We start from the raw sequence: 17038 nt of genomic DNA on the forward strand, positions 1-17038 counted from the left end.
GTTTGTCCTCATGGATGATGTGGTCATCCATCCGTGCCCTCGGTGAGGTTCGTTGAGGGTGCTGTCCACTTCGTGCGCGATCGCAATTCGTTGACATAGTCAACAGACCATTTCTTCCAAAAACGTTGCTTGACGTCCGTAATCGCATCGTAGCGGTCCATATTTGACATATTGATATTCTCGAGAGACCTCTCAGGTAGTGATCGCACTAGTGCGATCTATAGTGAGAGTGCTATAGTCATTTGGGTCTGACGAAAGCGGCGGTTCTATACAAATTTGGACTAGGCAGCAGCAACGGATGTTTTTGACCGTCTGGTACTTATGAAGTAAACGGATGTCCTCTGCAAAATGAGTTTGTTGAATGTTCCAAATAACGCAATGTAAAGCAAAGCGAAGTTCATCTGGCGTCGTTGCGGTTGTGGTAAATGTCGATTGATTCCGACATCTCCTTATGACCCAAACCATCCAAGCAATGAGACGAAGACTGTGAGAGTTCGAGTTGATATTATCGACGATGTTGAGGATATTATTTGTCTCCTGTACGGCAGCGAACAAACTTTTCCGTTTCTCCGAGTTAACCACGTCCATGTCAACATCAAGTTTTCCACCGGTGGCGGGCCAGTTTAGCTAATCCTCAAAAACCATGGAGACTTGATACAGCCTCGTGACAATATCAACAGGGTTTTGATGTGTGGCACTTAGCGCCATTTTCCATCAGAAGTTAAATCCTGAATATCGGACACTTTATTTCCAACAAAGGTCGATAAGGTGACTGAGTGTTGTTACAGCCAATGCAATACGAGCTGTGAGTCGCTCCAAAAATAAGATGTAATAGTGTGTTTACTGAATATGGCCTTGATTTTGTTATAAAACTGAGAAAGTAGATGTGCACCGCATAGTTCAAGCTTCGGCAGAGACTGTTTCTTCACTGGTGCTACTGACTTAGAAGTGAACAATTTCACTTTGACCTGTCGAAGCGAATTCTCCGTGCTCCAGGTTAGGTTAGGTTGACTCGGACGGCCCTCAGCGGAGCCCCACATAGGCCAATATGGCCCTTAGTTGTCCGGATAGGAGAGTAATGAACCGTCCCTGCAGTGTTTAGGGGATTTTATACTCCTTTAAAAAAATCGAGGTATTTTTCGCATAGGACAGTAGTTGCTTTGGCGGCCTCTTGGAGGCATCTTCCAGTAATGCCAGCACCGGTGCGCCCAGGAATTTCCTTCTTGCCCTTAAGAGAGGGTTCTAGGGTTTCGGTTGCCTCCTACAACTGTCTCTGTTGGTGAGGCCTAGTTTTGTTGCATGTGCGGCAGCCAGACTGTGACCTGTTAGTATTCCCACTAACAATCTACAGTCCTTTCGTGGTAGGTGCAGTAGGTAGTGGCTGAGTTTCTCGTTGCGTTATTTAAAAATGATTTTCAAGGTTCTGCAGGGGGTGGTACTCCTCTAATTGCCGCTTGGCTGTCGACGAATAGATTGACCGCATCGTGTGCTCGCTCTATAATCTGAGCGACCTCTGCTGCTTTCCTGATGGCGAAAACTTCCGCCTGAAATATGCTGCATCGGTCCGGTAGCTGATACGACAGCCTTATCTCAGGGTCAGGGTCCGTCCATCTTGGAACCATTCTTATATATGTTAAGGTGTTTAACTTGGTAACTTCCCTTTTTCCAGTCTTCGGGTCCCAGAGATGAGATAGTTTTGATGTAGAGGCAAGTTTGGGGGATCATGTAATCATGTAATCAGTGGATCTGGTCATGTCCCTGCCAACTGAACTGTGCCCTTATCCTTGTGGCGACATATTCCCTGATGCGATTAGGCGCTGTGCTGCCTTTCTCGGAACCTTGTACCTCTTGGTAAAGAGGATGAGGTCCTTCTTGTCCGCGTTGATACTGAGTCCTACCTCTTCTGCCCACTCACGTATCTTCCTGAGTGCACGTTCCATTAAGGAGCTGAGGGTCGATGGACATACACCCGTAATAAGTATGCTTATGTCATCTGCATAAGCTGTTAGTTTTGGGGTCTTCCTTTCAAATCTTTTGAAGAGGTCGTCGACCACCAGATTCCACAGTAGTGGCGACAGGACTTCCTTTTACAATGGAAGCGGTGTCCCACTCCGATTGCACCCGCCTACAACTTAGGAGGTTCTTGATCCAAAGGTTGATTGCTGGGTGTATGTTATTCGCTTCTAGGCGAATTGTTATTGCGGTTGTGGCCACGTTATTGAATGGTCCGGAGATGTCACCAAATGCACCCAGTGCACACTTTTTATTGTGAAGGGCGCTCTCGAGGGTGGCTACTAGCGAGTGTAGTGCCGTCTCCACTGATTTCCCTATGGTATAGGCATGCTGGTTGGGTGACATCAGTCCTTCTGCCTCATTCCTGACGTGTAAATCCAGCAGCTTTTCTAGTGTTTTTTGTATAAAGGAGGTAAGGCTTATCCGTCTGTAGGCCTTGGGACTCGCAGTGCTGCACTTTCCTGCCTTTAGGAGGAAGACAACTCTCGAGGTTCTTCATTGGATACGGATATAGTCCGTACTTAGACATGCTGTGAATATTGCGGAGAGCCACGGGGTAATCACCTCTTTGGTCACCTGCAACATGGCTGGGAATACCCCGTCCAGTCCTGGTGCTTTTGTGCCCGCAAAGGCGTCTATTGCCCAGTGGATTCGCTTAGTGGTTTACAGATCTGTTGGGGGGTGTTGTTCCTCGGTTGGTAGGTCCTGGTGCTCTTTGGCATCAGCGACCTCGGTGCAGCCACGGACATGCTCCTCCATTAATGCTGTTGGGGCTTCATCCCTGCCCTCTGTCCACTGTCCGTCATCTAGCTGTAATTGGCTTTGTATGGTAGGCTGCTTAGGCGGTTTCTGGTACTTTCTCGATTCCCTGAGGTTATTACTTTGAAGAGAGAGATCCCTGTTCCACCAGAGTGGCTTGCACCTCTTCTTCGTTCTCGAGGGCTTGCACGATGTGTGGTAGGCGTTGGATAGGGTCTCTAGGGACTTCTCTATATCCTCCGCGGATTTCACTGAGCCCGGATTCGCGATCTTCGAAGTAACTGTCTTTCTAATCTTTTCCCAGTTTGTATCCCGGGTTTGTATCCCCGACTGATATCTTCGAATTCGCACCTAAACTGAATGTACTTATGATCTGAAAAGGAGGGTATTTCAAGGACTCTCCAGCTAGATACCAGCTGCATAGATTAGTTGCTAGTATAAAGTCTAAGAGTGACTCACCTCTGTCATTGATGTCAAGGCTTCCCCACACATTGTAGTGGACATTGGCGTCCGTCCCGATTTCGAGTTGATGGTTTTTGGTGCTGGCTTCTGTCATCAGACTCCTAAGTTCGTTGGGTGGTGCCGGTCTGTCATGAGCCATATAGCAGGAAGCTATCAGGAAGCGTTTTTCCTCACTTTCCAGTATCACTACCGTCAGGTCATCCGCGCTGTAATGAGACATAAGGTAAGCATGGATTCCCTTTCGTACGAGTACGACGGTCCTGTTCCTGCTTACCGATGTTGAATAGAACAAGTTATGATTTGAGAACTTTAGTCCGGCCACTGAGATGCCTGTGGCAATCCAGGGCTTCTGGACTAAAGCTATGGCGACAAGCCCTTGCTCCGTGCCATTGAGGAGCTCCGCCGACGCGACCTTGCTTTTATGCAAGTTTAGCTGCAGCACACTCAGCATCATGAGCATCAGCCTCAGTTGCACCTGGTTGACTACCAGCGTCAGGTCACCGTCCTCTTCTTCTTCCTCTGCGTCTTCGAGTGCAAGACCCTGGTCGGCCTCCACGATGGACTCAAGTTCTAAGTCGTTTTCCACCTCGCCTGCCTGTAGGTTGTGTGCGTCCTTGTCTTTGGGGTGGAGCTTTTTGAGGCACAGGTAGACACTACCCATGCCCCACGCCATCTTCCCGAATTTGGGGTACAGCAGATCTTCTGTTTCTTTGTTTATTTGAAGGATCACACATTCCTTCGAAGCTCCCGATTCACGATCTCCAGCTTGGCCCCCTCCCACAATTGGGAGGCCGTGCGCGTCAGCCACCTTAGGGTTGGGTCGTCATTGCACTTTAGGATTTTAACCCCATTGAGTCACCCAGCACTATCGAAAGTGGGAATTGGGGCCGCGGGTTCTTCCTCCATGTGCCCAAACAGTGCGTCGACAAGACGCGCATGCACCAGCTTCCACTATGCCGCTGTCATCTTGCCATTCTCCTCGCTGCGGTCGATGAGTGCCACGATCAGATATCGTTTGGTCACGTCACTGACGTTCACTTTGAGCTTAGTTATTGGCTTCTTGGCCGGTGGAGGGTCTGCACTCTTGGGCCCGCGTTGCCGCTAGCTCCCTGGAGTGTCCTTGATGGCACTCTCAGTCGAGCGTTGCCTCTTCGAGGCTATCATCTCCTCCACCTTATTGGCGAATTCACCGCTCGACGCCCTTATTTTTGGCATTTGTGCGTAGTTTAGACGGCCCCCCTCTACTGGATGCTCGGCCCAGACCAGCTTGACTTTCTCCTCCTGGGAGATGTTTGCCTTACCTTGGAGCCGGCTTTTGATCTTGAGGGCCGCTTTGTATTGTGCTTTAGTCCTCATCCCCTCTTTGGAATACTTCTGCCATTCCCTACGCAGGGAGTTGGTGCCTGGTTCTGGTGAGCGGAGAAGGCTCTCTTCCTCCGTCCTGCTTAATGAAAGCACGCTCTCCGGATCCATGACTGTTTCGACCACGGCATCTGTGCGGCTCAGCTTGCGTAGTGCGGATTGAGTTTTAGTTGTGGCAGTAGCTTTGCAGCTGATATGGCCTGCTCCCGCCAAGTCCGAGGGGTGACCGCTGGCGACACGCAGAGAAGATTGCTCCTGCCGGTGCCTCCTACAACTGTCTGAGCGACCTCTGCTGCTTTCCTGATGGCGAAAACTTCCGCCTGAAATATGCTGCATCGGTCCGGTAGGTGATACGACAGCCTTATCTCAGGGTCAGGGTCCGTCCATCTTGGAACCATTCTTATATATGTTAAGGTGTTTAACTTGGTAACTTCCCTTTTTCCAGTCTTCGGGTCCCAGAGATGAGATAGTTTTGATGTAGATGCAAGTTTGGGGGATCATGTAATCATGTAATCAGTGGATCTGGTCATGTCCCTGCCAACTGAACTGTGCCCTTATCCTTGTGGCGACATATTCCCTGATGCGATTAGGCGCTGTGCTGCCTTTCTCGCAATCAGGCGAGCGTGAATGTCCAGGGGGTCGATTCCGAGGACAGTTGCGAGTGCTTTTGTTGGGGTTGACCTAAGCGCCCCTATAATACAGAGCCGAGCCTGTCGCTGAGTCTTTTCCATAAGCTTATGGTATGTCTTCTTTTTGGTAGCTTGCCCCCACACTAAGGCTCCATACAGCAGAGTTGGTCGCGCCACCGACATGTAGATCAAGTGCATTAGAGCAGGTGACAGGCCCCATGTGCTACTGAGCATCTTCTTGGATGCATAAAGCGCAATGGTGGCCTTCTTAATCCTTTCCACTACATTGGGTTTCCATGCCAGCTTGCTGTCCAGTTCTGTGCCTAGGTATTTCACCTATGCTTTCGGGGTCAGCCTAGTTTGGTCAATTATCGGGGGGTCCATATCGGAACCTTGTACCTCTTGGTAAAGAGGATGAGGTCCTTCTTGTCCGCGTTGATACTGAGTCCTACCTCTTCTGCCCACTCACGTATCTTCCTGAGTGCACGTTCCATTAAGGAGCTGAGGGTCGATGGACATACACCCGTAATAAGTATGCTTATGTCATCTGCATAAGCTGTTAGTTTTGGGGTCTTCCTTTCAAATCTTTTGAAGAGGTCGTCGACCACCAGATTCTACAGTAGTGGCGACAGGACTTCCTTTTACAATGGAAGCGGTGTCCCACTCCGATTGCACCCGCCTACAACTTAGGAGGTTCTTGATCCAAAGGTTGATTGCTGGGTGTATGTTATTCGCTTCTAGGCGAATTGTTATTGCGGTTGTGGCCACGTTATTGAATGGTCCGGAGACGTCAACAAATGCTCCCAGTGCACACTTTTTATTGTGAAGGGCGCTCTCGAGGGTGGCTACTAGCGAGTGTAGTGCCGTCTCCACTGATTTCCCTATGGTATAGGCATGCTGGTTGCGTGACATCAGTCCTTCTGCCTCATTCCTGACGTGTAAATCCAGCAGCTTTTCTAGTGTTTTTTGTATAAAGGAGGTAAGGCTTATCCGTCTGTAGGCCTTGGGACTCGCATGGCTGCACTTTCCTGCCTTTAGGAGGAAGACAACTCTCGAGGTTCTTCATTGGATACGGATATAGTCCGTACTTAGACATGCTGTGAATATTGCGGAGAGCCACGGGGTAATCACCTCTTTGGTCACCTGCAACATGGCTGGGAATACCCCGTCCAGTCCTGGTGCTTTTGTGCCCGCAAAGGCGTCTATTGCCCAGTGGATTCGCTTAGTGGTTTACAGATCTGTTGGGGGGTGTTGTTCCTCGGTTGGTAGGTCCTGGTGCTCTTTGGCATCAGCGACCTCGGTGCAGCCACGGACATGCTCCTCCATTAATGCTGTTGGGGCTTCATCCCTGCCCTCTGTCCACTGTCCGTCATCTAGCTGTAATTGGCTTTGTATGGTAGGCTGCTTAGGCGGTTTCTGGTACTTTCTCGATTCCCTGAGGTTATTACTTTGAAGAGAGAGATCCCTGTTCCACCAGAGTGGCTTGCACCTCTTCTTCGTTCTCGAGGGCTTGCACGATGTGTGGTAGGCGTTGGATAGGGTCTCTAGGGACTTCTCTATATCCTCCGCGGATTTCACTGAGCCCGGATTCGCGATCTTCGAAGTAACTGTCTTTCTAATCTTTTCCCAGTTTGTATCCCGGGTTTGTATCCCCGACTGATATCTTCGAATTCGCACCTAAACTGAATGTACTTATGATCTGAAAAGGAGGGTATTTCAAGGACTCTCCAGCTAGATACCAGCTGCATAGATTAGTTGCTAGTATAAAGTCTAAGAGTGACTCACCTCTGTCATTGATGTCAGGGCTTCCCCACACATTGTAGTGGACATTGGCGTCCGTCCCGATGACGAGTTGATGGTTTTTGGTGCTGGCTTCTGTCACCAGACTCCTAAGTTCGTTGGGTGGTGCCGGTCTGTCATGAGCCATATAGCAGGAAGCTATCAGGAAGCGTTTTTCCTCACTTTCCAGTATCACTACCGTCAGGTCATCCGCGCTGTAATGAGACATAAGGTAAGCATGGATTCCCTTTCGTACGAGTACGACGGTCCTGTTCCTGCTTACCGATGTTGAATAGAACAAGTTATGATTTGAGAACTTTAGTCCGGCCACTGAGATGCCTGTGGCAATCAGGGCTTCTGAACTAAAGCTATGGCGACGAGCCCTTGCTCCGTGCCATTGAGGTGCTCCGCCGACGCGACCTTGCTTTTATGCAAGTTTAGCTGCAGCACACTCAGCATCATGAGCATCAGCCTCAGTTGCACCTGGTTGACTACCAGCGTCAGGTCACCGTCCTCTTCTTCTTCCTCTGCGTCTTCGAGCGCAAGACCCTGGTCGGCCTCCACGATGGACTCAAGTTCTAAGTCGTTTTCCACCTCGCCTGCCTGTAGGTTGTGTGCGTCCTTGTCTTTGGGGTGGAGCTTTTTGAGGCACAGGTAGACACTACCCATGCCCCACGCCATCTTCCCGAATTTGGGGTACAGCAGATCTTCTGTTTCTTTGTTTATTTGAAGGATCACACATTCCTTCGAAGCTCCCGATTCACGATCTCCAGCTTGGCCCCCTCCCACAATTGGGAGGCCGTGCGCGTCAGCCACCTTAGGGTTGGGTCGTCATTGCACTTTAGGATTTTAACCCCATTGAGTCACCCAGCACTATCGAAAGTGGGAATTGGGGCCGCGGGTTCTTCCTCCATGTGCCCAAACAGTGCGTCGACAAGACGCGCATGCACCAGCTTCCACTGTGCCGCTGTCATCTTGCCATTCTCCTCGCTGCGGTCGATGAGTGCCACGATCATATATCGTTTGGTCACGTCACTGACGTTCACTTTGAGCTTAGTTATTGGCTTCTTGGCCGGTGGAGGCTCTGCACTCTTGGGCCCGCGTTGCCGCTAGCTCCCTGGAGTGTCCTTGATGGCACTCTCAGTCGAGCGTTGCCTCTTCGAGGCTATCATCTCCTCCACCTTATTGGCGAATTCGCCGCTCGACGCCCTTATTTTTGGCATTTGCGCGTAGTTTAGCCGGCCCCCCTCTACTGGATGCTCGGCCCAGACCAGCTTGACTTTCTCCTCCTGGGAGATGTTTGCCTTACCTTGGAACCGGCTTTTGATCTTGAGGGCCGCTTTGTATTGTGCTTTAGTCCTCATCCCCTCTTTGGAATACTTCTGCCATTCCCTACGCAGGGAGTTGGTGCCTGGTTCTGGTGAGCGGAGAAGGCTCTCTTCCTCCGTCCTGCTTAATGAAAGCACGCTCTCCGGATCCATGACTGTTTCGACCACGGCATCTGTGCGGCTCAGCTTGCGGAGTGCGGATTGAGTTTTAGTTGTGGCAGTAGCTTTGCAGCTGATATGGCCTGCTCCCGCCAAGTCCGAGGGGTGACCGCTGGCGACACGCAGAGAAGATTGCTCCTGCCGGTGCCCGCCGGTGGTAGCAGTCACGCTTTCCACCGACGTTTGGGTTGACATCCCAACCCGTACTTGATGCTTATCAGCCTCCATGTCTGGCCCGAAAGTCCGTACGGGTTAATATTTTTCGGGCGGACTAAGCCCTAGCGTTTTATGCCTGACCACCAGCCACCTCTAATCATGGACCTTGTTCAGTTACCCGGATTTTAGATAGGGAAGACGCTGGAAGCGACAGTGCATTACCCTTGCCTGGGATAAAGCAGTGTCCCTTGCCCAGCTGGCACCCTCGTGGAGGGTTCAGCTAGAGGGTTTTCCCAGCCCAATTTTCGTTCCAATTAAGCTTCTTACCAGTTACCAACCCTAAGTAACTAGCACTGCCGCGAGAGGAGAGCCTGCATCCATGTTATATTAGTGGGTTGATGTGAGAGACCTTGTATTGTTTTGTGAATTTCCGTTTTTGTGGGATTTACTACTAGGCCGCGTGATTCTGTCCATTCCGACATTTACAATAGCTTCGCGGTCATTAAGTCGTAGAGTGTTTGAAGGTATTTCCCCGAGAAGATAATTGCAACGTCTGCCGCGTAAAGCACGACTTTGCAGACCGCCTTAGTCTTTGAGATGTATAGATTTCCGTGGATTTTCCTTTCCGGTAGACATGCTGTGCGCCTGACAGCATCTGAGGGTGTATAGTTGCCCTCAGTTGTACCCCGGCAATTCTCTCAAAAGTTTTGAGGTGGTACGACGATAGGCTGATTGGACTAAAACCTTTTGCAGTGGAGTGCGAGGCTTTCCCTGCTTTGGGGATGAAGACTATCTTTGCCATAAGCCAAGCTCGCGGGATTGTGCCCACAGCCAGTAGCTTGCTGAAGATACATTGTAGCCAGTTGATGGCCGTTTCCTCGGTCCTCTGAAGTTGGGCCGGGGCTACTTGTTCCGGCCCTGCCAGCGGCCTCAGCAATTTGCGACAATTGCGACTCAACGCTCTCCGTTCTCTTTCGTAGTGATCAGACGTGTTTTTGTTTTGCGCTCCGCATTTTTTCCTTTTGTTTCGAATAAACAGCCGGAGTTTTCCTAACTAAATTCTAAATATACTTTCTAACCAGACAACAATCTGGAAACCTATTCATTTACGCGAGTGCATGCCTTTTGATTTGTGTTGAAATATTATTTAACTTTTTATTTTTCGGCGTCAGCTTGTGTTGTGTTGTGTTGTTGCAGTGAGTGAGTATTGCATTGCAGTCCGCTCTCGTCTGGTAGCTTTTGTTGTCTTATCACTCTCTCGCTATCACCTCAACCTCAATAACTGTTCTTTCTCTCTCGCTCTTTCAACTTTCTGAGCAATAGCGCTCTCTGTCTAGTAGCTCTCGCTATAACCGCTCTCCACTCTGCTCTCTTTTTTTTCTTACCAATTCCGCTTTGAGCGTTGTCTGGCACATTGGTCTGATACCAAGTTGTTTTGGAAATTTTTAATTTTTTTGATTTTAATTTTTCTTTGCAAATTTTCTTAAGAAAATATATTCCGTTTTGTAAGAATGTGATCAGCCTAGGGAGGTGTGCCGGCTCGATGGTTGTACTTCCGGGGAAATGCGTGTCGCGTATAATGTGTAGGGACTCCTCACTTAAGTTGGGCACTTTACCAACATTTGAGGCAGCCTACCGAGGGGGTAGTTTTCGAGAGGATCTTCGTCTATTTCCCAGCAAAACTTTTGCCAAGAGACCCTCCTTGCTTTTCTTGTTTCTTTTTTAAATAGTGCAAGACCAGAACAGTTATTTATGGGTAGGTAATAAAGCAAAAAAAGGCACAAGATGAGAGCGGGATGTAATGCAATGCAATGAGTACTTAGTAACAAATTTAAATAATGTTTTTACACAGATTAAAAAGCATACACTCGCAAAATAGTATAGATTATCTATTCCAACGATTTGCGGAACATTGATATTGACGAAATCAAAAAAGAACCCAAAGCTCAAAAAGTGATTGACGCAACCAAAATACTTAAACAGAAAGACAACGTACTCCATGAAACCGGACTCATCATCGTTAAATTCGACACACCAACTCTACCCCAACATTTAATGATCGGTTACGAACGAGTGAACGTACGTCCACAAACACCTCGCCCCCTCAAATGCCACAACTGCCAAAAATACGGCCACCCTTCTAAATACTGCAGATCCGCAAAGATCTGTATAAACTGCTCGGAAGTTCATCCTGCTGACGATGAACTATGCTCTAAGCCAAAGTTTTGTAGTAAGTGCAAATTCAACACCGACATTCAGAATAACCACAGCCCCACAGACAAAAATTTCCCAGATTTCCTCGAACAAAAAGAAATCACAATAATGAAAGCAATAGAAAGAGTAGATTTGACCACCGCAAAGAAAATTTGCCACCAACGGAACACCCAACGAACACCGAAACATCTACCTCATCATCACACACCTTAAACCTATCACACCGAATAAGACCAATCAAAGACTAAGGAGACATCACCTCAAACACACATCCAATCAAACCTAAGCCAAAATAATACAATGGAACATCCACGGATACAAAAATAGCTATGTAGAACTACAAACACTCATGAAAGCCCAAAACCCTCAACTTATAGACCTACAGGAAACCCACATAACTAAGCCCATCACACTTCCAATCCCTATTAACTCTACCCTATACTGCAACAATAACCCCACAGATGCGTTCGGTGGAACAGCTCTCCTCATTCACAACACCATCTCCCATACCAAAATTCAACTCAACGCAGACTTCGACGCCGTAAGACTCACCATAAAGTCAAAATCAAATCTCAATATCATATACGCCTACATCTCCCTTAACAAATCCTTCAACACCCTTAACCTCGAAAACGTCCTCACCCCGACAAACGACCACACCATTGTCCTAGGAGACTTCAACAGCTGGCACCCCTACTAGGGCTCTCCTAAGGCCAACTGCAGAGGAAAAACAATAGCCTAATTCCTAGACCGTTCGAACTTTATCGTACTAAATGACAAGACCCCGACCCACTTCTCAACACACAATACTTTTACCCACATCGATCTCTCACTTTCAACAGCCAGAATTGCATCACAGATCCTTTGGGAAGTGATAGACGACCTTTACGGTTCTGACCATTTTCCCATCTTACTTTCGCTGTTCAACACGCCCTCTCCCCCGAACTTCACCCTTAAACGGGCTTTCAATCTCAAAAACGCAGACTGGAATCTCTTCAGGAAACATACAGCCCACATCATCTCCACAACCCAATGTCGCCCTAATAAAAAAAAATTACTTATCCAAAGTGCCCACCTATCTATCCCACAAAACACCACCTTCTCCCTCATCCGTATTGTTCCCTGGTGGAACAAACAACTTTCACTCCTCAAAAGAGACAAAGTCGCCAAATGAAAACATCTCAAACACAACATAACCAACCATAACATCATAGAATACAAAAAATCAAAGGCTAGTTTTAAAAGATCAATTAGAGAAACCAAACGAAAAGCGATCCTTGAATTCACAACCCACATACACCCTAACTCAGATCCAACCACAACATGGCCCAACATCAGACGTCTCTGCGGTCTTTACACCACAAAAAATATCCATGCCATTCATAACCCTCACACCCAATCGCAATCAAACTATCAATCCGAAATAGCCAACTCCTTCGCACAGACATGGTCAGAAGAAGCAGACGACTTAAACTTCTCCCCAACATTCCTCTCAAACAAACTCCTTATTAATACTCCTTCTAACTATACCCCAACACCATCAGCACTAAAAATCGAGAAAGATATAACATTCATCGAATATACAGCAGCGCTGTCCACCTTGAAAGGTCCTGGTCTTGACCGAATTTCTTACTCTATGCTAAAGAACTCACCCTACCCCCTTAAAACCAGAATCCTAACACTCTACAACAAGATACTCGACTCCTCCATCCCACAGTCCCTTAAACTCAGGCCCATCTTAAAACCACAAAAGCCCCAAATCGATATCAAATCATACAGGCCCATCTCTCTAAACTCATGACTTGCCAAAACTCTGGACAAGGTTGTTGCAAAAAGGTTGTGGTGGTTTGTTTTAAATAACAACCTGATCCACAACAACCAACTAGGGTTCAAAAAAAGAAAATCTGTACTAGACAGACTACGTTATGTAGACCACCTAGCTACCAGAGCCATCGCCCTAAAAAAACACCTCACAGTCATCTCGCTGGACTTCACCAAAGCCTTTGACAAAATTGGCATTCACACCGTAATAAACCAGCTAAAAAAAATGGAAGATAGGGCCACGAATACTTAATTATGTTAAGAACTTTATGTCCAACAGGAAAATCCTCGTCAAAACTGTCAAGCCTCTCAAATATTTTCCCTCTTAGTAATGGCATTCCCCAAGGCTGCCCCATCTCCGTTATCCTTTTCCTCATAGCATACAACTCACTCACCGATATCATCTCCCTCCACAAACAAATAAAATTTTTGCGCGTACGCCAACGACTTCCACCTACTTATCAATCACAACAAACAAAACCAAATAGCGACTGGTGCAATCACTCAGGTTCAATCCTCTTTAAGGAAACCCAAGATACTCACCGGTGGCACAACTATCCAAGCTACCGACACACTCCTAGGGCTCACAATCAACACCAAATACAATTGGAACTTTCATATCAACAAACTCAAAATTGACCTTGCTAACCCACTAGGCATAATCAAACCCCATCAAACACCTCATCACTAGTCAAAATTATAAATTCCATAATCATTTCCAAAATAAATTTCTGCCTTCCCATGTATGGATTTGCAGAATCCCAACTTAACCTCCTGAAAACCATCCTAAATACAGCATTAAGAGCCGCCCTTGGATCATTTCGTACCACCCCCCATAAATAACATGCTATCTGAAACTAACATCTTCATCATTGAAAGCAAACGAGACTACCTAACCGGAAAATCTCCAAAAACCTCATACACGGAAAATCCACCACCCTAAAGACCCTTACCAAAAACCATAGAAAAAAACACCGACTTCCCAGCACGGTAGACAGGGCCCTACAAATTTCCCAAAAACACCTCATCCCTTTTTCCCCAATCAGAACCTACACATCCAAAAAATTCAACATCCTTACCATCCACAAATCAACAAATATCAACCTCTCCAAACACAACAAAAACACCACCCCTACAATTGTCTTCCACCAACTTTTCCACTGTATTAAATCAACTCTCCCCAAACACAACTTCCTCTACACAGACGGCTCCAAAGCTGGGGGCATCACCAGCTACTGTATTACAAACGAGTCATCAGTAATAAAATCAGGATTGCTGCCAGCATACTCATCCGTACTCTCCAGCAAAATAGTTGCAATACACGAAGCCATCTTATTTACCCGAAATAAACGTGGAAAATATGCTATATGCACCGACTCCCTCTCCTCTATCACCGCAATCAGGAACCACAACAATCACTCCTACACGCATCCTCGATCAAAAATCTATTATCCATTTCTCAAAGATCTTAATAATCACAGTCACATAGGCATGAAAGGCAACGAAATCGCAGACTCTGCAGCCAAGATGAACACCAAATTTCCCCTCATTTACACCCCAAACCACAATTCTACCGATATTGCACACTTCCTACATGGAACATGGTACCAACAAATTAGCAACCTCGCTACCAACAACACCCCCCCAAAGAACAATATCCTTAATAGAAGGCACCAGGTCATAATTAATAGACAGACTGGGCCACACCAAGCTGACCAACGCCTACTACATTGACAAAAAATTGCCCAAGACTTGTCCATTGTGCCGCAACGCGAACATAGACTTGCGACACATACCATACAAATGCCCCTCACTCTCCTCTCAAAGGTCCCTATCATTCAAAAACAAAGACCCCATGCAACTGATCTCAAATCCCACCAACGAAAATTCCAAAACTATCCTCAAATTCCTTGTAACCGCAAATCTCCTTCACAAAATATAACCGAGCATACTGTAAATACCCATCCCAACACCTCTGTAAATATATATAAAATCTGACCCAATTACCCTAGAGCTTAAGGCCTCAGTAGCTATAGCTCCAACACTTGTTAATATTTAGTTTTAACTAGCTATTAGCATTACATAAATAAATAAATAAATACAAAAAATAAATTATTTTACGAAAGCACCGGCTGTTTATGCAAAGCGGAGCGCAGAACAAAACACGTCTGGTCGCTGCGAAAGAGAACGAAGGATTGAGCTGCGAGAAGGCTCGGCTGCATAGCAGAACTTAAATCTAAATCGATAATCACCGATCATTAAAAATGTTTATAAACCGTATTCAACCCCTGTTTTGTATCGCTTAAAAACGAGGCGTCATCGGGTTATCTTGTTTAGTACTTGTCCTATCTTTTCTCATTTACCCTTCTGAAAATGCTCATTAGCTCAACAGAAGTATTATTAATTTATTAATATTCATTATTTTACGTATATATTATATTAAACTTGTTGTATTTTCAACGTTATTATTTCCAGGTGATTATCTGCGGGAGAAATACGAAGAGGCAACCAAAGTGAAGTTAAATAAACGAGGACGCCTTCAGGTTAAGGATTCGCAATTTAAAGTACCCACAGCGCACGACCTTATTTACATAGATGAAAGTCCCGACTGGTGTCGAAGTAACTATGTTCTGCATTGGCCTGGTAATTGTTTTAAAATAGTTCATTTAAATGCACATTTTGATAATCTTTTTTATCAGGTACGCATGGACGGGTTTGTCACAAGAGCTCGTCGGGTCTAGATAGCTGTGCCATACTTTGCTGCGGTCGAGGCTATAATACCAAAAATATTGTCGTCCATGAACGGTGTAATTGCAAGTTCCATTGGTGCTGCCAGGTTAAATGCGAAGTTTGTACAAAGGTACTGGAAGAGCATACATGTAAATAGAATATTTAAAAGCAACGGAATAGTAATATCCAAATGTTCATTGCATAGCCATTATATATTTAATGGATACTTACAAAAATTATTTATTGAAATCAATAAGTTACAAAATCGATCATTCTGCTTTCTGGTATTTATTTTTTAACAATTAAACAGGTTACTAAATCATTCGATTTTCATTCCTGCGAAATAACTATAGAGTTAACTTATACTATTTAAAGATAGTTAAAATTAAGGCTTGCTTTATTTCATATATATATTTTGCCTCACGAATTGGGAAAATATTGTAACATGCGCTTTCATCCGAACTCGAAATTAAGCATGTATGTAACTACTTTTTTAAAAAACTATATTCGTAATAATTTGTATTCAGCGTAAAATAGCTTCGATTTTTAATGCTTCTATCCTATTAGTAAGTTTAATTCGTAAAACGAGTGTATTTATAAGTCAGAAAAATTGAAACTGATTTTAAAATATACAAATTGATGATTGTGACGTGTAGCTAATAATTCGATTTTAGCGCTAGAATAAGTTAAATTAGATCTAAGTAGATGCAATGATCAACCTATGCTCGTAACGTAACTTACTTTTGTAAGTATACATCTATATGATTTAGAATGAATTGTGTGTCTTCTAATGTATGAGAGCACATCTTTCAATATAAAATGTCCAATTAGTGTTCCAAAAAGTTAAGTCGAACTATTGATAATGAAATATCGGCTCTCAACTGTAGAATCATATGCAAATTACGAATAAAAAGATTGTACATGTGGAAATCAAATTGATTAATCGTGGTTTTCTTAGATATTTGTTAAATACTTATTATCATATCCTAGTAGTAATTAAAAAACTATATATTTTACTTTTTGATTTTAGTTTTTTTTTGTTCTCTCTTTTAATCACAATGAAATTTTACTGAATTGAAATGAATCGTGCTGTGTTCCTGTTCGCGTTCATGTTTCTACTATTGCGACCAAGGGGATGTTGCCCTTGTCAAGGCAAGTCTCTTTGAGAACAGAAGGGTGTTTGAAGTAGACAAGGTTATATTTTTAGAAAATAGTACCTCAACAATTACCGGTAATATGGATGATAATTTTTTCAATGTCGGCAGCTAATAGTATTTTTTTTTGCTGCTATCTATGCTATTATATTCTAGGGAAACTTGCGACAACACACCTGGGGCAACACTAATCATTTAATTATCTAGCAACATCGTCTACATAATTGTGTAATCGATACAAAGCAAAGTCCAATGGCCCAACATTTTTTTGTTCTTCCGTTTAAGGAATCAAACCTTATTTTTAAAAAAATACCAAAATTTTGTGTTTGTAACTGTTATTAACTGTCAAGAGCATTTGGGAAGGTACCGAATGGTATTCAACGATAGCTTGAACGCCTATTATATTGGTCGACTTTTCCGGAGTTTTTAAAGTCAAAACTTTGCATTTGAGAGCTTAATATTTCCCAGACGG

General features: G+C 45.2%; 1 protein-coding gene across 2 annotated transcripts in view; it reads left to right on the top strand.

The window, feature by feature from the left end:
• LOC6603244 (protein Wnt-5) overlaps window positions 1-16271 on the top strand; it is an 89127-nt gene extending 72856 nt beyond the window's left edge. For both annotated transcript variants that reach the window (XM_026985579.1, XM_026985580.1), the window contains exons 9-10: window positions 15158-15325; window positions 15382-16271. In XM_026985579.1, the coding sequence (XP_026841380.1) occupies window positions 15158-15325; window positions 15382-15569 (356 nt within the window). In that variant the 3' untranslated portion in view covers window positions 15570-16271. The remainder of the gene's footprint in view (window positions 1-15157; window positions 15326-15381) is intronic.
• Window positions 16272-17038: the final 767 nt, after the last annotated feature.

This window comes from Drosophila persimilis, unplaced genomic scaffold, assembly GCF_003286085.1.
Source record: "Drosophila persimilis strain 14011-0111.01,24,50 unplaced genomic scaffold, DperRS2 tig00000002-arrow-pilon, whole genome shotgun sequence".
Classification (NCBI taxonomy): domain Eukaryota; kingdom Metazoa; phylum Arthropoda; class Insecta; order Diptera; family Drosophilidae; genus Drosophila; species Drosophila persimilis.